This window comes from Galeopterus variegatus, unplaced genomic scaffold (assembly GCF_000696425.1).
Source record: "Galeopterus variegatus unplaced genomic scaffold, G_variegatus-3.0.2 Scaffold1899, whole genome shotgun sequence".
Taxonomy (NCBI): Eukaryota; Metazoa; Chordata; class Mammalia; order Dermoptera; family Cynocephalidae; genus Galeopterus; species Galeopterus variegatus.
This window is the reverse complement of record NW_007728010.1, coordinates 265,992-291,360: the sequence shown is the minus strand read 5'-3', so window position 1 is coordinate 291,360 and position 25,369 is coordinate 265,992. Positions and strand designations below refer to the sequence as shown.

The window sequence follows — 25,369 nt, the reverse complement described above, 5'->3', positions numbered from 1 at the left end:
ACAGCTGGGAAAGGTTCTCTGCCTTTAACGCCGTAGGTGATTACACTGGCCCCACCTGTATAATCCAGAATAATCTCCTGCATCTCAAGATCCTTTATGTAGTCACATCTGTGAAATCCCTTGTGCCTTGTAAGGTAATAATATATTCACAGGTTCTGGGGATTAGGCTGTGGGCATCTTTGGGAGGCAATTAATCTGCCTACCACAATTAGGTTTTTTTCCTCTTTTTGAATTAAAAAAAAAACTGTTCAAATCAATGGTGTCTCTTAACTAACTCTCATTCATTTGCATGGCAGTGGTACTTTTCAATGAAGTATGTCTTCTCAAATTCACGTGCAGCTTCGTTCAGCCATGTGCTGATGGTAACCTGAGAGTTAGAAGGTGGTGTGAAAGATTGGTGAAAAGATTTGATTATAGCGTTTTAAATTTGGGGTAGCATAAGGTTGTTCATAGATATTTCCTATTTTGGCAGTTTGGACCTACAAGATATGTCCATATCAGTGTAAGCCTCCAGTCAGGGTAGGATTGCTATTGTTTTCTCAGCTCTTTGGTTTGCATTAATTCAACAAGCAGCTTATGTAGTGCTTTCGTATCACCCATGCTCAGTGAGTAAGTGTGCAGTTAAAATGGGATGCCTGCTGGCCACCACGTGCCAGATTTTTAACTGATAATTAGGTACATCATTTAGGATGACATCTATGAGTAAGAATCTTAATCAGCTTGATCTCAGTGTTTTAAGAAGAGGTAGAAATTGGGGAGAAGAAAATTGACATTTTATTTTATTTTTATTTTTTTGTCCTTTTTGAGACCGGCCGCACCGCGCTCAGCCAGTGAGTGCTGTGAGTGCACCGGTCATCCCTATATAGGATCCGAACCTGCGGCGGGAGCACTCTTGCGCTCCCAACGCCACACTCTCCCGAGTGTGCCACGGGCTCAGCCTGAAAATTGACATTTTAGACTGGTAGTTCAGCTCAGGTTGAAAGAAATGTTTTCCATTAAAAAAAAATTTTGATTTATCATAGCTCCTTGAATTGCAATTATGTTTGATATTTAAGGCTTATCATGATTCTAACTGAGTGATATTATGGATGAGGATTTAACTGTACACCCCACATGTTTTACAGATAGAAATCTTTTTTGTTTTCCTTTAGGTTTAGCTGGAGTATTAATTGGGTTCATATCCACAAGGAGGCTAGGTCCATAAGGTTTTCTTTAGAAGGCAAGAGTATAAGGAAATATGTGCACCAGATCTCCATCCTTTGGCTGAAATGTATTTGGAGGATGGTGTTGCAAAGAACACACTGTTCTTTTGCTTGTGCTGTTCTGGTGCTCGTGATGAAATGGTACAGATGTTAAATGGCTGGATACACAGACTTCAAATGTCAAAGCATCTTTTTCTGGTCACTGTTTTTTGAGATTTCATTTTCTCCGTTTAGCCCAGGGCATTAGCTTGTTGTTAATAATGTTTTATTCTAGGCAAGTGTTCTGAATTAGAGGATCGTGTTGATCTCTGTTTATAGAAAAGTTTGAGAACATGCAGCCAGAAGTGGGATGACGTCTAAAATCCAAGCCTAAGACAGACACCAAACAGAGATGCTGCGTGTTGCTGTGGTATCGAGCTAGTTTCTGCCTTGATCCTCATCCCTGCAGTGTTTATAGAAAAGTTTGAGAACATGCAGCCAGAAGTGGGATGACGTCTAAAATCCAAGCCTGAGACAGACACCAAACAGAGATGCTGCGTGTTGCTGTGGTATCGAGCTAGTTTCTGCCTTGATCCTCATCCCTGCAGTTTCAGAGGATGAGGTCGTCTTCATCATTTGCTTTGGAATCCTGTCCCCATCTGCAGCCTCGGAAACTTGTTCCCAATGGTTGTTTCTTCTTTCTCCTGTGGCTCAACTTTCACTCTCTGCTCTCTCAACATATCCAGGCATTCGACCATGTCCCTTTTAAAAATGAGTTAACCTTTTCTCAAGCCTCCATCTTTTCCTCACTTTCCCTCTATTTCTCTCCTTCCTTTAGAAGACAAGCTTCAAAAAAGCCTAATCGCTTCGTGCTGTTGACATTTACTTACCTCCCACTCATTGCATTGGGGTCAGATGGCCACACAGTCACACCCTGACTGTAGTCTTCCCACAGTTTTGAGGGATTTCTTATTGGGAAATTAAATGAATACTTCGGTCCCCCATCTTACCTAGATTCTCTGCTGTGTTTGACACCTTGACCACCTTCAGTGACACTATGTCAGCTGGTTTCCCTTCTGCCTTTCTGACCACATCTCAGTTCCCTTTCTAGGCTCTTCCTTGACCCGTTCTTAAGAGTTTGTGTTTAATAGCCTCTTTGTTTCTCAGTCTAAACCTTTTCCTGGGTAATCTCATTCTCTTCTGTGGTTTCTCCCACCCCATACACATGGATGCCTGAGTCTTTTTTTCCCTCCCAGTTCCAGATCTCTATAATGAGCTTCCTTTTGAACAGTACTCCTTGGATATCTCAACTATCTCTCAAGTTCATCACGTCACAACCATGGTTATCACCTTCCCAACAAAATCCATCTCTTTATTGTCATTTCTCTCAACAAAGCCACTGCCTTCTTTCTTTGCAGCAGCTTTCTCCTCATCAGTGATTTCTTCTCCGTTTCTCCATCTAGCTAGTTACTTTCTTAATGTCACATGACTGTAATTTCCTCTTCATCCATCTGTCCCTTAGCCACTGACTGAGTTTTCTCATCTGTTTTGCTACAACAGCCTTTTAGCTTCTTGGCTGTTGGTCTTCCCTTTCCATTACACCTCTGCTAGAGCTACTTTTCTAAGATAATTGATCAGATCATTACTCTTTTTGTTTAGGATCATCAAGAGTCTCATTGATTATAATCTGCTTTCACTCAGTGATTTACAAAACTACCAAGATATTCTAAAGATTATGAGTTTGAAATTCCTAGAGTGAGTCATTAATATCATCAGAGAGAGACTTTGCTTCCACTAGGTGATCTGATGATGTGGTTTGTATCCATCTCTCGATTCAAAACTCTGTGTTTATTGAAACCTTTCTCTTTGTTTTTCAGAATGACATTTTCCTCAGACATTATGACAAAGGGCCATGTAGGAATAAACTTGGCCACTCAAGAGCATCAGTGATGTGGAACCGAACACAGGTACCCTGACCTTAAAGGGAGCAGGAGATAAACCAGACTTGTGAAGGATTAAAGGGCCCACCTCTTCATCCTCCCTACTGACTCATCCCAGCCTGGGAGGTTCTGGGGAGTTCTGGGACAGGGCTAGGGTAAAGTAACAGGGCAATTGCTGAAAAGTAAATTCATGAACACAGGCTTCTTGAGGACAAGGGGAGGGTCAGGAGCACGAGAGAAGCCAGACAATTAACAGTGACCTACAGAGTGAAGGCAGATGTTCTTTCCTCTTGAAAAAGTGTGGAATGACTTTCATAAAACCCTTGAAGGCATATTAGCTATCAAAGTCAGTGTTCTAAAATCCTATGAGCCCCTGCTGGGGCTTAGATCCCTCTGTACACATTCCATTGTGTGTTTATGTGGCAGGTTCAAAGGGAGTTACAGTTTATTTTTAATAGCGTTTTATGTTTATTAAAGGCTGTGTTCCTTTTGAAGGAATCAATGCTAATATCCTAGTGATCATTATTAACATCCCTGTGAGGCTGTTTAGGAAAGTCGGGTGGAGAGAGCCCACATCAGCAATTCATGATCATACCGAGCTTGCAGCAGAACTTGGCTTAGCATTTGGTTTGTTCTCATCCTTGATTTAGTCCTTTGTGTCTCCCTGGTTGGTATCAAGGAAAGTCGGGTGGAGAGAGCCCACATCAGCAATTCATGATCATACCGAGCTTGCAGCAGAGCTTGGCTTAGCATTTGGTTTGTTCTCATCCTTGATTTAGTCCTTTGTGTCTCCCTGGTTGGTATCAAGTTCAGAACATTGCTGTGCACTGGCTAAAAGTATATCCTATAAATGTAACTATTTTATGTGCCTGAGATGGTGTCTTAGTCGTTTGGGCTGCTATGACAACTTACCAAAGACTGGGTGGCTTAAACAACAGAAGTGTATTTCTCACAATTCTGGAGGCTGGGAAGTCCGAGATCCAGGTGCCAGCATGGTCAGGTTCTGGTGAGGATTCTCTTCCTGGTTTGCAGATGGCTATTTTCCCGCTACATCCTCACATGGTGGAGAGCTGAGAGAAAAGAATCAAGCTCTTTAGTATCTCTTCTTTTAAGGGAAATAATCCCATCATAAGGGCCCCACCCTTATAACTTGATTAACTCCCAAAGGCTCCATCTCCAAATACCAATGTGATTAGGATTTCAACATATGAATTTGGCAGAGGGAGGTGGTCAAAAACATTCAGTCCATAGTGGATGGTATAGTTGGACTAAGTGTACATATAGGAAGATTTAACTGCTGAAATATGCTTTTCTTCTGAATTTCCAGGTGGTGGGGATTCTTGTAGGATTGGGCATCATTGCCTTGGTGACTTCACCTTTGTTACTCCTGGCTTCTCCATGTATAATCTGTTGTGTCTGCAAGTCCTGTAGGGGCAAGAAGAAAAAGCACGACCCCTCCACAACCTAAAGATCTCTGTGTTCACGTGCCACAGATGTCTGGGTTATATGAGACAGCACAGTGAAAAAGCCCCACTTAGTGACCTTTCCTCCTTCTCCTTGCCAAACTTTGGAAGTGCCTCTGTGTCCAGACTTTGAACTTGCCTGCCAGCCTTCAGCATTGGAAAAGACCTAATCCTGAGTGTGAGTGTTCCTGTGTAAAAAGAGCTGGGCTGCACAGTCCAGGCTGTGTCTGTGGAGCCTGTCAGGAGCCTTGGAGTTGCTTGGTGGGGGAAACTAACACATCATCATTCTATCATCCAAAGGATCCCACTGGACTGTTCAACTTCCAGACACATTCAAGGAGCCTGACTGATCATTCAATGTAATAAATGTATTGTCACGGTTGGCAACCTATGACATAATTGAGAAGACACAGTCTGTTCTGTGTTGATTTGACCACCATGAGAAACACAGGGGAAACCCGACGTGGGAGGGGAAAGATAAGACTGCATAAGGAGAATTTTCATAAGAGCTATATAAAGCAGGTTGCTTATCTTAGGGGTTGATATGGTGTTTGTGCCTCTGCTGGCTATTGGGTGTGCTGTTCCCAACGTTCCCACAGTGACTTGGCAAAAACACAATAGGTTTCTCCTTGTGTGATCTCAGCTTCAAGCAGGAGAAACTGCTGTGCAGAAGTTGTCCCTTTCCAGAAAAAGGGTTGCTGCATGTAAAACAATGTGGTCTAATTTAGTGTCTCCCCCATGGGAAATGTAAGTTTTCTAAGGTGACCAACTCGTCTCTTACAGCCAGTAGCTATGGTCTACAAAATTGTTTTATATGAAATATGGGTGGAGTGGTAGAAGTTCAAAACCTTTATCCTAGATAACAGGGACCTTTTTCAGGCTCTGTGTTTATATGCCCAACAGATTTGGAGTTGGACCTAAAAGTACACATCAAGAGTAAATATTAAAGTCCATATGTGCATCTAGAATCCATATAACTTGCAGCCTACCTAGAATTTCTATCCACTGGGCATACATAGATATACCCAATAGTGCATAGAGAATAAATGTTTACTTAAAAGTCATTCTATCTTTTTGTGACTAAAATGGTTTATTATAAGTCAACCTAAAGATTTTCTTGCATATTATATATGTGAATTTTGGTTGCAAGTTCATAACTTACTCAAGGGTATATAGACTCAGAAACATCACTCTTTTAAAACAATACTTAGTATGATATCATGCCTTCTCTGTAAAAACACCAATTGATAATCAAGTTATTTACATATTTTCAAACACAATTCAGAGAAGCTCTCTTCTCAGCATAATTTATTATCGCTCTTTCTGCATCTGTTAAGCACTAATCTTAGTGCTTTGTGTGTGTATAAGGCACTGATAAAACAACAAAAATACACAAGAAGTAAAGTAGAAATGCTTTACATATCTTAAATAGTTTGGATTTGTATCACCTCACTGTGACTTAATTTTCCCATTATACCATCAGTCTGGTTTGAATAAACAGATTTTGAAAAGACAAAAACTTTTTATCCAATGACAGGATTATATAATTGCCATTAGCAATGCAGCTTGGTGCTTAATGAGAACTATACTAAATGTTAATGAAGAGCTCTCCTTGAAGCCAGGGGTACCATATCAGGAACTATTCAGGACCTATAATATTTTCTGAGGTAACTGGATAATTAGATTATTAAATTGCTGCTATCCTGGACCTATTATAAAAGGACGATGCATTACTTAAGTAACGGGATGTATCCTAAGTGGGGATATGTTTATTTAAGGAACTTTAATTCACCCTTATGTATTAATATCTGATATGTATTAATATCTATTGGTCATGTACATTTTTTATTTACAGTTTGTATAGGACAAGGATGAGAACTCTGGGAAAACATTTTAATGGCAACCAACCAATCTGATATGTATTAATATCTATTGGTCATGTACATTTTTTATTTACAGTTTGTATAGGACATGGATGAGAACTCTGGGAAAACATTTTAATGGCAACCAACCAAAATCATTTGAAATCATTTATTGGAAATTTCTCAATATTAAGTGTCTCTGTTTTCCTTTGAAACTCTAAATACTTCAGGAAAGAACCTCTTCTATCAATGTGTTTTATATTAATATAAATATAAATGTACATGTATTTGAATAGTTGATTTGCTTTATCTTACACATAGCCTACTGCCTCATAGGTAAAGGGCATTTCTAATTGCTCAGGGGATCACAGGAACTCAACTGGAATTGAATTTTTGTAACAAGCATGTCAGTAGTGATAATGTGCTTTTCCATTAGTAAACTCTCTAAGCTTGGTTCCACAAAGAATCTTTAAACAGGGGCTGATTTTGAGTAACCTAAAATGCTGTGTTATCAAAGAAACAGCTCCTGAATTTGGAGTAGAAGAAAATATCTATGCTATTTCCTTGGCAAAATTGAAAGAATTTGTCTTCTTGCAGAGATATTATGACAGAATTAGTTACTTTTTTTCTTGCTGGGGCTTGGGAGTGGGAGTGTTTGTCAAACTGGTTTTAAATAACTGGAATTAATTTTTTAAATGTTGAAAAGTGCCTGAAGAGTGGTGATTTCTTGCTTAAGCCACTAAATATGTGTGAGACTCAGAATCAACAGGAACAGGTTTGTAGATTAAACCTAAACCTATCTCTGGTGCATCAAAGGGCAAGACATAAACCAATTTAGAGGCTTTGTTTACAAAGGGGAGAGAGCCCACAACTTTGATAACAGGAGCTGATATTTTCATTTTAAATAACTTGCCAGTGAAGGAGTTTAATCTTGTCTTCCTCCTCTACCTGCCAGCTTTTATCCTTTCCTAGTGATTCTCTTTCTGTATTAGGAAGAAAGGTGGGTCTATATAATAATGTTTAGATGTTGTGGCAACAGTCTTTTTGTGTTTGGAATGGTATAGCTCATTTGAGATAAAATTAAAAATCCTTACAAAATTGTAATCTGGATGTAACAACCCACCATTTGGAAATACTATGGGATGTAATGACATAACATTTAGATATTGCCCCTTCCAGGAACTTTTCTCTTGTTACTGGGTAGGGAAGTGAGGAGGAGAGCCATATAGAAGCAAATGCTAGAATCTTAAGCATCCTATTTGTTCATGCCATGGATATTTGCTTTGGACTTGAAATCTGTACTTTGAAAGAGGCCTTTGAAAAACAAATAATTCGCAGTGTGAATTTTTTTGTAGCCCACATTACAAAAATCTTACCTACCCAGGTTAGAAAATATGCATGTTTGTTTGAAACCAAAACTTTCTCTTAAAATTTATTTAGAATCTAAATATGTATTACTTTAGCCTTCCCTACACAGTGCTTTTGAAAGACTTTTCTTTCTGTTCATGAATGGATGCCTTTATGTGTATAGAATTGTGTACATAATGTAGCTTTAAGAACAATTTCAGAAATGCCTTAGATGAATGACATTTTATAAAGCTGTCACAATTGATATCTATAGGCTATTACATCTCATGTTGATTCATGATCCAGGAAGTTTTGTTATACATTTAAGAAATTGCTGTTGTCTTATATTTTTCCGGTTCTTTGGGAGGAAAATAGCTGTTTTAGTCTCTAGCCCCAATAAATGTGAGCAGGAAATCAAGTGTGTTAACTTTTGTTGTGCTGCACAATTCTAGACACATTTGATTTCGTTCTCTAAGAACCAGCCAAATCACTTTTAAACCCTAGGTTCAGAATTTACAAAAAATGCCAGAATTTGCAATACCGTCTATGGAAATAACTCTTGTTACTTTATTTCTTTAAAGAAATGGGGCAAGTGTAATGCCTTTATGTGCTTGTTGCAGACTTTCTTGTTGTATGTGTGATATTCCACATGGTCAGTGCACAGGAATTGATCATTATCCAGAGAAATAACCAGTGATACAAGTCTTTGATCATTCTGATAAGAAAATGCTGCCAGGTGTCAAAGCCATTAGTTCTGTAAAATGAGGGTTGGACCAAATACTCTCTAAGGTCAGTTCTAACCTGCCAAAGGTCTGTTAAAGGAATGTGTTTCCTTGTTATGATTTTTACAGAAAGGATTTACATGAGAGTGTTAACTTAAGGTCGTTTCCATTTGATTAGTATTCAAGGCAGGCCTCCACTAAAGCTGAGTGCCAGAAGTTGGTTAACAGCTAGAACTTGTGTTTCTGCAAAACCCAAAACTCACATTCCTGTACTGGTGTTGATGCCTTTTTTTTGAATGTTGTATGCTTCTAAAATACTACCTGAGTACAAAGGTTTACAATTGACTTACAATTAAAATTTCATTTTCTATTCATCAGTGTTGGAAGAAATCAATAAGATCGTTTAAAAACATTTTTGGGTTCTGGTTCTCTAATTTTCTTAATCATCTCCTAGAATGTCAGCCTTATTTCATTTTCAAAGTTTGCTTATTGTTTGCTACTCTTCAATTTGCATTCTCAAAGAAATATTGAATGAGCCATTTTATGTGGCAGTGATTTTAATCAATGCCCTAACCAGCAAACTCATTGCAATGTAAATTATGTATCTGGTGAATTTGGAGAGTTATAATTACGTTTTTCTGTAATTCAATTATTTTCATTTATTAGATAATAAGTCTAGTTTTTCCTTATACACAAAAGATAGTGTCAACTCTACATTATAAGAAAGAAATGGATTCCTTAAGTAATTTTATAGCAATTATAATATGTTTTATTTTTATATTTTTACATAAAGTACTTAAAGGACTTTTTAGGTACTCCTAAAAAGAGATAAATGAGAGATAAATGGAGCAGATATTAGATCCATTTCGTAGAGAAAGCAATGGTTTTGTGTTCATGTCTTGCCAGGGATCATAGTACAATGAGTGGCAGCCAGAAAAAAGACGCATGACTCCTTGAAAATACTTTAATGCTCTTTCATTGGTCAGTAATTCCTGCCTTCACTCCCAAATCTGTAAGTTCCAAGAGAATACATTCCCCCCTCAATTATTTGCATCAATGGAGGTATATGTAGGGGAATAGTTTATTTTTTATTTTAATTTATCAATATACAATGCAGTTGATTTTTGTGTCCCTTTACCAATTCCTCTTCCTCCCCCCCCCTCCAGGGAATAATTTATTATTTCAAGTCATCAGCGTGTGTGTTTTGGTGTGTCTGACAGCATGCTGAGGGCAGATGGGCACCCCCTAAAGTCAACCCCCGTTGCTCCGTGGGGTCCAGCTGGAGCAGGGCAGGAGATGGAGGGTGATTCACTAGAGAAATAACAAGGTGGTGTGCATCTGACTTGCTAATATTAGAAGCACAATTACAGCTGAATCTACATACTTGCTCCAAATGCCAGAGTGCCTGCCTCTCCCTTAAAAAGTACATTCTTCCAGGTTCCTTTCGATGTTTATGATCAAGATTCAAAGTGCTTGTTAACTCAGATCCGACTTCTTTCCTAGTAACATTACCAACTTGTACTTGAATGTGTATTTGTAGCCTGTCATTAAATACATCAACTGATTGGCAGTTTCAAAAGCTAGAAATGGGGCTCTGAATAATGAACTTAATGAATTTCTGGTGTGTATAAAGAAGTTGTGCTTTGAATTCCATTTTCTATCTGTATGATTTTCAACTTTATCAGTGCCTTATTCTCAGTTTTGCTTGTTTTGTATGTCGAAGCTGGAATTCAGGCTTTTTATGAGAAGGAAATTATGTCTAATGTGAGACATTTTATCTTGTAGTTCCTTAATGACCTGGCATGATTTGAGGGGGGATATTTCCTTGTGGGGGGGAGTGACAGGTGTTTAACATTCATACTGTTGAACATGTTCAAATAAAATGAACATGAAGGTTTTCTTGAGTTAAGTTGTGAAACTTGTGATGATTGATCAGCCTCAACTTATTACGTTTTGAAGCCAGGCCAATTCATTGAACTAAAAGAAAACAAATCCTGAAATCCACACACTGTCCTGCGTGGTGTGTCCTAAGTTCCACCCTGACCCTTGGACTTTGGCATCATGAGGGCATGTGAACGGGGTGCTGGGAGAGGGCTGGCCATCTGGTGTCACCCTAAGGACAGAACAAGTGTGCAGTGTCCTTTGTCCTACTTGCCCTCTGCCAATCCAGGCAGTGTGCGGTTGGGGACAGATGCCCAACTTGCAATACGATGGCTTCAGTGCCAAGTCTGGCTCTGGACGTGACTGGTGGTATGGTCTGGGGTGAGCCCTTTATCGTACAGTGTCATTTCATCCCTGTCTCAGGTCAGGCTTAGGAGGATCAGATGAAATCGCAAATGTCAAAGTGCTTCTAAGTATTGTTTATTACAAAGGCAAGAGAGAGGAAAGGGAGCTGCTGTGCTGTATGTGCTTGCTGCTGTGAGTGTGGGTGACGAATTTTCAGCCAGACGCCATTCCGAAAGAAGAGAGGGCAAAGGTGAGGGGTCGGTCCTAAAACACATTTCAAGCTTGTTAATTTTTGTTGAGGGAGGCATGACTCTCTCAGTACGTGCATTGTCTTTTTAGCTTTTAAAAATTCCTTTATGTCACTTTCTCACAAAGAAATATTTCACAAAATAAACAGTTATTTAACTTGATGCTCAATTAAAATGGGGGGGATATGTGAAGAGAGAAATGCGGAATTCATATCACCACAATGATTGTGGGGGGAGGATTGTTGTAAAAACTTGGATTTATAAGATGCCTTGAGGTATGCAACGTGCTTTCAAACGTATTTCCTTTTCATACTATTATAGAAAGTAGATATTAATACCCCATCCCCCAATTTACAGAGGGAAATGGGATGCGGGGGTTAGCAGGTTAGTGGCAAAGCGAGAATTTGAACCCACATCTTGTGGGAACCAGCTCAGGACCTCTTAGCATTATTCTGATTTTTTTTTAAAGCAGCTTAACACGTGTGTTACCTCAAGTTTCTGTAGGTCAGAAGTCTGACCTGGTGTGGCTGGGTTCTCTGCTCACAGTCTCCCAGGCTAGAAGTTGGCTGGGGCTGTGTTGTCTTCTGGGGTTGGGGGCCTCTCCCAAGCTCACTAGGTGTTGTCCGAGAACTTTCTCAAGCCTTCCATGTGGTCTCCTCTGTCTTCAAGCCAGCAACAGCCCATCAAGTCTTTGTCATACCTTGTATCTCTTTGATTTCCTCTTTGGATGCATCTCTAACCTTCATTATTTTAAATTGACAGTGGGAGCATGGTTATGTGTTTCATTTTCAAGAGGAAATTTACCTTTTTAAAAACTCTGTTCTGTTTCTTTGACCTATGAAGGCAAAGAGTTTGCACAGATGATAGAATCAGCTTAAAGAAATCACAAACTCGGGGAAGAGTTAAGAGCAAATAACTTCTACAAGGGAATGAGTGATTTAAAGTTGCAATTGAGACTGGCATGGCCAACGAGTCAGCAGCAACCCCACTCTGGCTGCATCCTTGGGAGGTCCTCTTGGTCTATACACGGAACAGATTTTCCCAAATGGACTCAGAAGAAAACCTTATCTCATCTTTCTAAACAAACCTTCGGAAGATTCAGGTTGGACTGAATCTTGTGCTGGATTCAGAAAGGAACCACCCCCCCGCCCCCTGAATTTAGGACTTTCTTTTTCTCTTCACTTTAAGGTAGATGAACTACATTATAGTGTAGAAGAGTTTCTTTTGCAAGATTACAAATCTCAAGAATCTCCCACTCCTTTCTACTTTTTAATATTTTTCATGTTTTCTAAGATACGTAATGTGTCAATTAAGTTTGGCTATTACAGAATGACTTAAACGAGAGAAGTTTATTCATCTCTTACGTAAAAGTAGGCCAGAGATAGGCAGTGGCAATGCCTTCTCTGCCTGAACAGCAGTGGCAGTCACAGGTTTGGAATGACATTCACACTCACAGGACCCAGTAAGCCTTGTGGAAGCCAACCTGGCACCAGGCTCACTTAACTTTGTGGGATACAGAACAAGGAAGAGCACAGCAGCATGGCAGCATGAGGCTTGTTTCAGGAGTCTTTACTCCAGCCTCCAAGTGCCAGCTCAGGTGGAAGGGAACAAGGTCACCTAGGAGCCACCCTGGCTTAGAAGCTTCATGCTTCATAAGATCCAATATCTCTCAGAACAGCCCATGAGTGTAGCTTCCAGGGATCTCTGCAGCAAGGAACCCTGCATTTAGGGAATCCCTAAACTCATGTTTTCCAATGGGCATTTATAGTATTTTGTCACAGTCTTCCTGGTCCAGATACAGTTTATCAATAAGGGGTCCTTTTTAATCATAAATATTGCCTAGGATCATGGCTGACATCCCATTATTGTCTTGCATAGTAGGTTTCCAGAGAAAGTGCTGAAAGGTAAACTCAAGGTCATTTTAGCAGGGAGAAAGAGTTATGTTAACACTTTACTCACCTAGGTCGGTGTCATAGTGTCAGGATCCAATCTTCTGTCTTGTTGCTCAGCCACCCATGGCTTCTATTTCTAAGGTTAAAGTCCAAGAACTCTGCTGGAGCTGTAGCCACCACATCCATGTTCCAGCAGGAAGAAAGAGAGGATGAGCCGACCCAATTCCTCTTATGCCTTAAAGTTTAAGAAAAGCATCACCGGACACTTCGAATTCCATGCATGAAATTGCTGTTTTTTTGTAATCTGAAACAGTCAAATATTGGCATTTTCATACAGCTCAACCTGTAGGAAAGTATCAAAGTTTGTGAATAATTTACTTAAAAAATACAAATTAGAGCAGATCTTGGTTATCGCCATAATAAAATGACTATTACAGTTAAATTCCAATAATCTTTCTCGAGTGGGAAAGAGTGAAATTACAGCTGGAATATTAGGAATTGTACCTTTACCCTTAAGCACTTCAAAATTCTTTTTCTGTTCCTAGATAAAATACTAACTGTGGTAGACTGAAAAATGGCCCCCAAATATTTTGATGCCCTAATCCCTAATTTTAAGCCTGTGTATGTTAAATTACATGGCAAAAGGGAGTTTACAGATGGAACTAAGTTTACAGACCTTAAAATAGGGAGACTATGTGGGTGGGCCAAATGTAATTAAATGGACCTTTAAAAGTGGGAATGGATGACACAAGGGTTGGCAGAGGGACAGTATGATGGAGGAAGTAACAGAGACTCAAAATGGGACAGGGACTTAACCCACCATTGCTGGCTTTGAAGAGAAGGGGACCATGAGCCAAGGAATGAGGGCAGCCCCTAGAAGCTGGAAATAGCCCTCAGCTGACAGACAGCAAGGAAATGGGACATCGATCCCTGAACTGCAAAGAGATGGATCGTCAACAACTGAAAGAGCAAGGAGATAGATTTGTCCCAGAGCCTCCAGAAAAGAATGCAGTCCTGCCAGCCCCCTGATTTTAGGCCTGGTGACACCTGTGTCAGATTTCTGACCTACAAAACCATAAGACAATACATTTGTAGTGTTTTTAACCACTGAGTTTTTGGTAATTTATGACAGCTGCAATAGCAAACTTCTGCACTTACCTTAGTAAAACCTCCAATTTAAAAGATTCATCACAGAAGCGTCCCTAAAGTCATTTAATCCATACTTCAAAAAATCCAATTCATGTTTGGTCATGAATGATTCTGGTACATTAAGTTGTTCTCTAACTGGAAATGTGTGTATAGCCAACAAAACCAAAATAGTTTATGACCGAAGGATGTGAAATAAAAAGGTCATGAATGATTCTGGTACATTAAGTTGTTCTCTAACTGGAAATGTGTGTATAGCCAACAAAAACAAAATAGTTTATGACCGAAGGATGTGAAATAAAAAGGTAAAAAAAAAAAAAAAAAGCCAATAAAATAGTGAACAACTGAAAGCTACACAGCTAATTATTTTATATAAAAACTCTATAAAGTTCATCACTAGTTATGAGAAACATTTCATCTAGGAGTGATATCTGAGGCAGCATCTTGAGCTTCCATAAACACAGAACCTTCTGTCTCAGAAGAAGGGATATCATTAATGGGACCAGAATTCTCTATTTCCAAGTGCAATGGTTTCTCCTGCTCATAACTCAGGTTTGAACTGTCCTCCAGTTGAATCTCTTGCTTTTCCAACTCCAAAGGTTTATCTGGGGCTGGGGATACAACTTCTTCATCTCTATTTTCTTTTTTCTTTTTGGCAGCTAGCTGGCTGGTAAGGGGATCCAAGCCCTTAACCTTGGCGTTATCAGCACCGTGCTCTAACCAGCTGAGCTACTTGATCCAACTCCAAAGGTTTATCTGGGGCTGGGGATACAACTTCTTCATCTCTATTTTCTTTTTTGTTTTTGGCAGCTAGCTGGCTGGTAAGGGGATCCAAGCCCTTAACCTTGGCGTTATCAGCACCGTGCTCTAACCAGCTGAGCTACTTGGCCAGCCCTCCATCCTCATTTTCATGTAGAGAGCTACCAGTCATGTTGAGTCTACAGAGACACCATTATTCTTGATCTGCCAACATTCCACTCCACGTATGTTTCCTTCTTTTCTGTCAGAAGAGTTCTCATCATGCTGAGCTGCTTGACTGCATGACATTTACATCTTATCACTGTTTTGTTACTGCCTTCTGGGTCCACAAGTTCAACATTTTCTTTGAACATAACACAGGTCCCAAGAATATCTTCTTACTCCCCAGCAAAGACATAACTGTCCATTTGCAGAATGTGCCTCTTAGTGTAAATTCCCAAAATCTTGCATTTATTTTCGCATTTTGAGAGAAAGTCCGAGGCAGTCACTCCTGACAGCTCCACCAACTGACAGCTCTGTAGACTGACACCATTCCTGACAACGCCAGCTGCTTCGCTTCCTCTTTCTCCTCTTCTCTGTCTTCCCAACTCCGCTCCTTGGGCGCTTCCACAGTCCTGCTGGGAAACTCCTTTCAAGAGCTGGTTTGAAGTACAGGACGGTGTTTCCACTCAAGTCAGACCAATGAAGCAGATGGGTATAAGTTGATAGAAAAAATCTCCAGCCCCTACTGTCAGCCCCACATGTATGAGAGTAGTTAGCATGAGGGAAATTCTCCTAATTTGACAAAGAACTGGTAATTCACAGAAGCTTTGAGGTGCTAAATTATGGGTAATTTGGAAGCATGTGAAATAGATTACCAATTTACTTAAAATGAGCAAATTCAAAGAATAATGGTTGAACTTCATGGTTTGTCTACAGCTCTTGGTAGCTGAAAAGACCTAAACAAATGCTTGGGGAATTCCCAGGGACTTATTGCCTTTAGTACTATATGAAAAGCATCAGGACCACAGTATCCTTGTTTGAAGCACACCATAAACTATTCTGAGTGTCACTCTAAGAGAGAACGTTGAGTGTCAGGCTCCCATGTTGGTAAGTTCTTTGGGGGATGGGGAGTCATTTTTAGGGTTCTGACTTTGAAGGGTGGCATGTGCAAAGCTACATTTCATCAGGTCACTCTGACAGTAGTGTGTCAGTTAAATTGTAGGGAGAATGCTGGAAGTAGCCTGACCAGTTAGGGGACAGTATACTACTTCAATAGTACAGGTATCATTTAATGAGGGTTTGATTCAGAATGGTGTCTACAGGGAATGGGGGAAACAAGAAAATGAGAAAGATATGAAAAAACCAAATAGCATTTTGTTGACTACACAAAACTAGTGTTTTTAAAAAGTTTCCCATTGTAATGTTGTTTGCTTTCTTAAACATATTGCTGCATCGAATCTTAAAACCTCCATACGATCACTCTCAATCCAGAAGCCAGCTTAGAAAGGGTTTTGTTAATGTGAGGCTTACTCATAGGACTCACCCTTAAATCATTCTTGGAACAAAGCAGGGAATAAATAAGATTACTCATAGGGCATGATAAGGGAACAGCCAGACTGAATGCATAAAAGCTGAGTGGGAGATGTATTTCTACTTGGTTTTATAACCTTACTTAATTCTTATGAAAGTAGGTGGCAGAGGAGAGTTTCTTACTTTCACTAGTTCATTCGTGTTTAAGGAATGCTTTCAACCCAACTACCTTCGCCTTTTTTGGGGAAAGCCAGGAGCACCAAACTACATAACTAGCTTGACAAAGACCAGAAATGGAGCTGAGTTCTCAACATGCTTTGAGGAAGTTAATTGACCATGTTGTTTTCATTTACTTGGAAAGGAATTCCCTTTGAAAGAGCAGTGAGGTGTGTCTTTCCTCTCAGCTGCCGCTCCGTCTGCTAATAAGATAAACTGATGTAATCTGATGTTGTATTCTTCCATCTTCCATCTTGTGTGTGAAGAACTAAAGCTTGCAGCGATTCCACTGAACAATTATATGTTATAATTGATGATTTGCTCATCCTTATTAGAATAGTCTTTTGCCCTATGCGCATGGAAACCATTTGCTCTTTGTATTTCTGACAGAGTAGCTGCTGGAGCCTGGCTTAATACAGCAGAATCGGGGCCCAGGGGAGAGAGAGGAAAAACACTGTTCTGGGCACGTGGATCTTCTGTTAATCAATGCACACTACTTTAGTAGGGGAAGAAGCAAAATCTCCTTATAATGTTTAAGAAAAGCTCAGGTGCCCTAGAGTTCCTGTGTGTTGATCAAGTTGATGCTTGGGGAGGAAAAGTGAAACTTGGAGAAATGCCTGGACAGTTTTCCTAAGTTGTTCCATAGATGCTATAGGCAAGTCTTTTTTTTAGCAATTCTGTTAGTATGTTTGTTGTATTCAGAGGGTGAAAATGTTAAGGATGAAGTCTTATGGAGAAGTCTTTTATAATTAAAAATAATCTCTGAATCTTAGAATGTTTTTATCTGGTTTCACCACAAAAATAATCTCTGAATCTTAGAATGTTTTTATCTGGTTTCACCACATTGTTTCTTAATAGCCGGATATTTGTCTATTTCTTAGCCTTTTCAAACAATGAGTGCTTGGATATAATAATTTTACTTTTGCTTTTTAATTCATTAATTTGTTTTTAATCTTTATTAGTTCTTTCTACTTTTCTTAGTTGTTTTTAATTGCCTTGTTTTACTTCTTGGGTAGAATGTATCATTTATTTTCATTCTTTCTTATTTAATTATAAAAGCATTTAAAACTATGAATTTTCCTTTCTATGTAACTTTGATAGTCTCCAATAAATTTTAATAAATAATGTCATTGTTCATATTTTCTACAAAATACACACTCATATTCTACTTTCATTCAATAATGGTTTTGGTTAGGCTTTGGCTTCCAATTATATTTTGGTTTTTTTAAAAAGATGACAAATTTCTAATTTTGTTTATTTTTGCATTGGTGTCACGTAGACTGTACAACGTCTACTTTGGGGGAATTTATTAAGGATTTCTTTGTGGAAAATAATTAAATTAAAATCAGAAAATATTCCATAAATAAGTATTTTCTCTGAAAGTTACAAAGTTTGACATATATACATCAAATCTTTCTGATTATTCCTACTATGCAATTCTATTTTATCTTTGTTCACTATTATGCTCCTTAATCTACATTGGAAAAAGGTGTTAGTATACCCCTATACCTTCAGTTTTATCAATTTCCCTATATTTCTAGTGTCTCATGTATATGTTTTATAATTATTTTATAATTATTATAGAACATATTATCTTATAATTATTTTATTTCAATAACATGAAACATGTAAATAACATTCACTTTTTAACATATTATTAGGCTACTTTGTTAATATAAATTTTAAAAATACAATAGTGTAAAATAAAACAAGAGCCTCTGACCTCTTCTATCTGTAGTCAACTCCCAGGCAGCCCCCTTTAACCATTTGGTTTTTAATTCATCTGGTGGTGCCTCTGTATGTGTAAATAGCATGCATACACCACAAATTCTTGTTTGTGAAATTTATTTATTTATTTTTCCTTTTTTTGTCTTTTTTCGTGACCGGCAACGGATCGCAACCCTCAGTGTCGCGCCCGTACCGGACCGGGACTGGCAACAGGATCGCAACCCTCAGTGCTGCGCCCGCACCTCGCCCAGCCAGTGAGCGGTCGCCAGTCTGTATGTGGGATCCGAACCCTCAGCGGGAGCGCCGCTGCGCTCCCAAGCGGCGCACTGTAGTAGTGCGCCACCGGGCCGGCCCTTGGGAAATTTATTTTGATATAACCACAATGTCAATTGATTTCCTGCCACTAGTTATGAAGATTTAGCTCACCGATACAAACTCTCTCCTACCCTCCCCACCTTCTCCTAATATTGTTACATAATTTTAATTTCTTTCTTGGCCATTTTTCCAATCTTAAGAATTAAAACTTCCATTTCTTTTTCTATCAACTATAGACAGCATCTTTTGACTCCCCACTTTGTAAAAGCTAGTAGCATCCCTACCCTTCCATCTACCTCTCCTTCACCACCACCCCCAATTTGTAAAATCTATCATTTGTACTTAATTTTTTTTTCCCCCAGTAAAAGCAGAAGAGGAAGTATCAGTATCTGGAACATACTAAATACTTATGAAATGTTTATTAATGTTATTTTTATTTTCAATAGGGCAGTGAAAATACTTTGTATGATACTGTAATGGTAGATACATATTATACATTTGTCTGAACCCATGGGATGTACAACATCAAGAGTGAACTGTAATGTAAATTGTGGACTTGGGGTGTCAAAGTAGGATCATCGATTGGAACAAAAGTACTACTCTGGCGGGCAATGTTGATAAATGGGGTAGGTTATGCATGTTTGGAGTAGAGGTTATGTGGGAAATCTCTGTACCTTCCTTTCTATTTTGCTGTGAACCTAAAATTGCTTGCAAGAAATAATGTCTTAAAAAATCATGTCTTAAAAGAAGTGGAGGGGGGTTGCATATAGCATAGTAGCTAAGAACTCTGCTTTTAGAGCCAGACCACCTCTATGTTTGACCCACTCATTACTATCTGTGTGACCTTGGACAAGTTATGTAACCTCACTGTACCTTGTTTTTCTCTGTCTGTAAAATGGGAGGAGTATTGGGGTAAGCAGGACTGAAGCCATGCTGAGACCTAAAACCACACGGGCTCTAAAAGATTTTGAAAAGACACAGTTTTTTTTTCATGGCATGCATTTCTCTGAGTTCCCTCTGTCCCTATGGTTATTTGATATTTTGAACCTTGGTGATGGGGCAAGATGACATTATGTACATGAATGTAAAGTTGTTTTCCAGCCAGCCTGAAGCTGCAGACTTGCACGTACTACCCAGAGATAAGGACGGGAGCAGAAGACAGACAGAGCCGTGGTGGGACCTTGCACCTGAGACCTTGCATGAAGTGCTCGCTGCTCACGTGCCCCTCCCTCCTAGTTTTCATTTTCTACATTCCATTCCTTCACCCTGCTCTTTAAAAACCCCTCGTAAACCTGAGTCTTTGTGATGGAGTTTGGATGTGTTGTCCCCTCCAAATTTCATGTGGAAATTTGATCCCCATTGTGGCAGTGTTGGAAACTGATTGAGTCATGGGGGTGGATCCCTCATGAATGGATTAATGCTCTCCCCGGGGGAGGAGAGATAGTGAGTTCTCGCTCTATTAGTTCCCACGACAGCTGGTTGTATAAAGGACCCTGGCACCTCCTCTGTCTCTCTCGCTTCCTCTCACCATGTGATATGCTTGTACCCACCGGTTGCCTGCCACTTTCTGCTATGAGTAGAAGCAGCCTGAGGCCCATGCCAGATGCAGCTGTCCCAGAATCGTAAGCCAAATAAACCTCTTTCCTTTATAAATTACCCAGTCTCAGGTAATTCTGTTATAGCAGCACAAAACGGACTAAAACAGCTGTCTTAACTCCTGTAATGTTTAAAAACGCATTGATCTTTTTTCCATGTCTCTGGTTTGCCTTGCGATGTACTTGCTGCATGTCCCTGGAAGGTGCTAAGGCCATAAACGGCTGACAAAACAGTGCTCATGTTTTGTACCCTCTTTTCTCTTGAGAGTCAGAACTTAGTTAAAATAAAGAAGTTTTAGCCTTAGGTGTGCTTGTCCCATCTGGAAGTGATCTATTCAGTTGGGCTGATAACTGAGAGTCCAGATCTTGACCATCGCCTCCTCACTCCTTCCACATGGAATTCCACCTCATCCATATGGTGGTCTGCATGATCACAGGCAGGGCTGCCTTGCTTATAGACCTGAATGCTCTCCGGACCGCCTTGGGTGGAAGGTGCTGTTATCAGCTCCAGTTTACAGATGAGGAAACGAATAGCTAGAAAGGTCGAATAGGGTGTAACTGACCACTCATCAGAATCGCCAGAGAAGCTTAGGCACACTATGGATTCCTGGGCCTCAGGTGGCTAATGTAGCTCACCAAGTGACTGATAAGATTTGGAGAGCAATGCCCCCTGCTCACTGGATCTCAGATATGTTGGTGAAAAAATAACCATAATGAGGACATCTGAATATTTAGATCAGGGGTCATCAAACTTTTTTTTGGAAAGGGCCAGAAAGTAAATACTTCCAGCTTTGCAGGCTGTATGGTCTCTGCTGTATTGCAGAAGAAGCTGTAGGTAATTGGTAAGTAAATAAATGGATGTGGTTGGATTTGGCTCATGGGCCATAGTTTGTTACCTTGATCTAGATAATTAGTATTATGCAAGATGATCAGACAGGTGATTGAACTTGCCACTCTCCAAGGGCTATTTTTGGACTTGTGTAAGAATATACCATAAGCAGATATGCTCCATTCAGGTTGTATCAGATCAGAATTGCACTCAGCTGCTAATAAAAGACCCCTAAAACATTAGCCTGAACAAATTAGAGGTGAATATTTTTCTTTTGTTAAAAAAAAAAAAGTCTTGAGTGATTAATAATTGGTGTGGTAGCTCCATAAGGTCCTCAGAGACCCAGAGTTCTTCCGATTTCCTGCTTTCGTGCCCGAGATCACCTCATGATCACAAGACGGCTGCTGGAGCTCCAGTCACCACATTTGTGTTTGAGAAAGAAAAAAAAAAGTCAGGAAGAAGAACAAAAAGGCGCTTGTTAGCTGAGTCAGATCTTTTTTAGAAGCCCCAGAAGCCCTCAAACAATGATTTTTGCTCATATCTCATTAGCCACTCTTACCTGCAAGGGAAACAGGGAAACATTGTTTAAAAAATTGTCTTTCAGGGCTGGCCCGTTACTCACCTGGGAGAATGTGGTGCTGATAACACCAAGGCTGTGGGTTTGGGTCCCTATATGGGATGGCCAGGTAGCTCATTTGGGAGAGTGTGGTGCTGACAACACCAAGTCAAGGGTTAAGATCCCCTTACTCGTCATCTTTTAAAAAAAAAATTTTGTCTTTTGGCTGAGCATGTTGCCATCCTCAGCGGTATTGGGGAAAAATGGATGTTGGGTGGTTAGCACTTGCTGTCACTTAGGAGGACTCAGAGAATGCCTCGGATATGCTGCACTAAAGTCCCATGAGTTTATTTGCTACTGATTTGTCATGTCTCACTCAGTCTGTGGAGACTGTGAGAGCCTGAAGTCCCAGTTCTCCATAACTAGCCAAGCCCTTGCAGAGGCTTTTGGTGTCCAATGTAAACTTCATTGTTATAAATAAAATATCTGCATATTCGTGATAACAGTTCTGTCAGTCATCATCCAGCACTGCTTGGATACCTAGCACCAAGAAATTTTTCAAGACATACCTTTTCCTCTTTGTGTAGCTTTAGCTGTTAGAAAGTTCTTCTCTCCTGAAATTGATGTTCCACTAGTTTCTACCTGCTGGAGGTCTGCTTCTTGGAATCACCCAGGACACATCATGTTGGTCTTTCCTCTTCCTCATTATAGCCTTTCTAGGAATTTGGAGACCTCTAGCGCCTTCCCCCTTCTTAGTCTCGTTATCGTTCAGTGTTTTACATCTTTCTTCTCATAATTTGGTTGCAAATCTTCTACTAGAGCCTAGTGTTTCTCACACTTTGTGTATGAATCACTTGGGGTTCTGGTTGAAATGCAGATTCTGAGTCAGTACATCTGGGTGGAGCCTGAGATTCTCTGAGATTCTGCATTTCTAACACATCATGACAGTGCTGCTGGTTCCTGGACCACACTTTGAGTAACAAGTGGTCTGGGTCTTCCTGAACATATTTCAGTTCATCTTTTAACAGGTGGCAACCCAAAACCAACTAAGTTGGTCTGTTCAGTTTAGAATAGAGCAGGACTTTCAATTCCTTTATTCTAGAAGTTATCATATTTCTTTTAATGAGGTCTGAGATTTTATGGGCTTTTTTTTGGTGTCCCTCCTACATTATTCATTTAGCTTCAATGTATTAAAATATATAAGTCTTTGTCCCACAGGCCTCTGCTGTGCCATATCTCCCCAATCTTATAAGTTATGGTATTGGTTCTTTGGATTTTAATGTAGGCTCTGACATTGATCTTCTTGAATTTTGTCTTGTTGGATTAGACTGATCCCTCAGGCCAGTCAAGATCACTTGATGTCTGTCATCTGATTTATTTACTATTTCTCTTAGCTTGAGGACTTCTATAAACTTGATAGGCCTTCTGTTTCTTCATCTAATTCCACTGGAAACGTCTGTTTGTTAATTGAAATTCTCTGGTATAAGTCTTCCTTTCTTTCTCTTGTTCACAAGGATATTGTGAGAGATCCTGATAATCGTCTTACCAAAGTTCAGATATATAAAATCTGCATTTAGGAATGATGGGTGGTTTTCATGTAGAGGCAGAATTTATCACTCACATTAGAGATGCCTATTTGTATGGTTAAAGAGGTTTTTAAGTTATGTATTGACATTTACTGATTGTAAATTACAGTAGCCATTCATTATTGGGGATTTTACTCTCTGAGCTGTTCTTAACCGGTGTAATTTTTAAAAATGCATTGATCTCTCTCCCTCTTCTCTATTTTTCCTTGTGATGTAGTTACTGTGTGTCCCTGGAAGGCACTAGGGCTTGTAAAAAGCTGATGGACCAGCCTTTATGTTTTGTATCCCCAGAGTATTTTCCTAAAAGTCACAACTTGATTAAAATGAGTTTTATGTCCCAGTTGTGCTTATCCCATCTGGATGTGACATTTCATCCAGTTGTGCAGATCTCAACTCTGGCTCCTCCCTCCTTTCCCAAATCAAATTGCACCTCATCTGTATGGTGGTCTGCATGATCCCGGCATAGCTGCATTGGCTATATACCAAAGCTTCTCCATATCACCTCGGGTGGGAGATGCTGTTCTCAGCCCCATTTTACAGATAAGGGAACAAATGGCCAGGGAGGTTGAATAGCTCCTCACCAGCAGCCTGTTAGTTCTACAATATGCATGGGACAAAAACATGAAAAATGCATCTCTGCTATTAATCAGGCTGATCTCTGTTGATGTTGGGAAAATGACAAACAGCATGCTGTTCCTGTAACCTGCTTGACCCAGTCATTCTGTCGCATACCCATTTGTTCAGTCAGTACCACTGAGGCCCTACTCTGTGCCAGTCACTTGGCATCCAGTGGTGATTGAGACAGATGTGGCCCCTACTCCAGTGGCACTGGCTTTCGTGGGTTGAGCATTGCCGAAATCCTACTCCTTTGTAATGAGGGTTTTCAGAGGAGTTGACATTTTCTTTGTCTTCTTTTTCTTGATAGGTCTACATCCGAATCAAAGATGATGAATGGAATGTCTATCGGCGGTATACGGAGTTTAGGAGTTTGCACCACAAGTTACAAAACAAGTACCCTCAAGTGAGGGCCTACAACTTCCCCCCCAAAAAGGCCATTGGAAACAAGGTACTGCCCCCAGTGGGAAGCCAGACAGCCCATTCACTATTGCCTACATCAAGGCAGATCGTTTCTTCTTCCTTTCTTGTTTCATAATTCCACACCTAACGACAATTGCCATTATGTTTTGTTTGTATATGTCCTCTTGCTTCTCTAGAGCAGTGGTTAGAAATCTTTTTCTGTAAAGGGCCAGAGTAAATATTTTTGGCTTTGCAGACTATACCATTTCAGCAGGAAATACTCACCTTTGCTGGTATAGTGAAAGCAACCACAGATGATAGGGACACAATGGGCATGGCTTTGTCCTAGTAAAATTTTATTTTTAATAGGCAGCAGATGGATTTGGCTTATGGGGTCACAGTTTGCTGACTCTGTTCTAGACCAAAACATTTTACTCTAGTTTTCATCCACAGTTGTCATTATGTTCTTTTAGACTCATGACTGTGGAGTGGAATTTTCTGAGAGGAATTTCTTTTATTATAAGGTTTCGCTCCTCATGAAGGTTAATGATTTATGATGACATAATTTGTATCCTCGTGTTCATCCAAGTACCCTGGAGAAAGGAGGTGCTGGTCCTCCATAGGCTTGCTGGTTAATTAGTATTCATTCATTCAGCAGGCATTTCTGAGGATCTATTGTATGTCACTGTACAAGGGGCTCGGCCAGCACCGAAGGAGACAAACCTGGGTTTGGGCCTGGTGTAGAGCCCTGCTGAATTGTCTGCTTGAGCCAGGTGGCGTCAGTTAGTCACCCCTCATGTTTGCTTGTGGAAGCAGTTCTCCATCATGGCTGCACTTTGGATCACCTGGGGAGCTTTAAAAACCGCTGAGTACTGCCCCCCCCAATCCCCATTCTGATTTAATCGGTCTAGAGGGAGGTCTCAGCTCCGAGGGGTTTGATAGCTCTCTAGGTGATTCCAGTATCAGCCAAGCTGGGGAACCCCTGGCTTAGAGTCAGGTAGGAGGCAGAGGCACTTCAACAATTTCAGTGTATAAGTAGCTTGGCAGGGACAGTTCAGTCAGATGAGGTAGAGTCATGACCCTTCTCAGTACATGTAAGAAATGGGGCATTGTATTGAGAATGATCTCTCAACTGCGATGGTTCTCAAAGCCTGGCCCCTAGCCAGTGGCATCAGCATCATCTGGGTACTTGTTAGAAATGCTCATTCTGAGGCCCCCCCCCCCCCCCC

The 25,369-nt window shown here is 40.1% G+C and overlaps 2 protein-coding genes across 2 annotated transcripts in view; both read left to right on the top strand.

Annotated features, from left to right (window-relative positions):
- Nucleotides 1–5,940, top strand: part of RNF144B (ring finger protein 144B) — a 43,223-nt gene extending 37,283 nt beyond the window's left edge. The window contains exons 5-6 of the mRNA XM_008579491.1: nt 3,059–3,148; nt 4,449–5,940. Of these exons, the coding sequence (XP_008577713.1) occupies nt 3,059–3,148; nt 4,449–4,589 (231 nt within the window). The 3' untranslated portion in view covers nt 4,590–5,940. The remainder of the gene's footprint in view (nt 1–3,058; nt 3,149–4,448) is intronic.
- A 15,829-nt stretch (nt 5,941–21,769) lies between these two features.
- The window catches only part of LOC103595955 (sorting nexin-29-like), a 100,658-nt gene continuing 97,058 nt past the window's right edge, over nt 21,770–25,369 (top strand). The window contains exons 1-2 of the mRNA XM_008579494.1: nt 21,770–21,787; nt 24,049–24,189. Coding sequence (XP_008577716.1) covers nt 21,770–21,787; nt 24,049–24,189 — 159 coding nt within the window. The remainder of the gene's footprint in view (nt 21,788–24,048; nt 24,190–25,369) is intronic.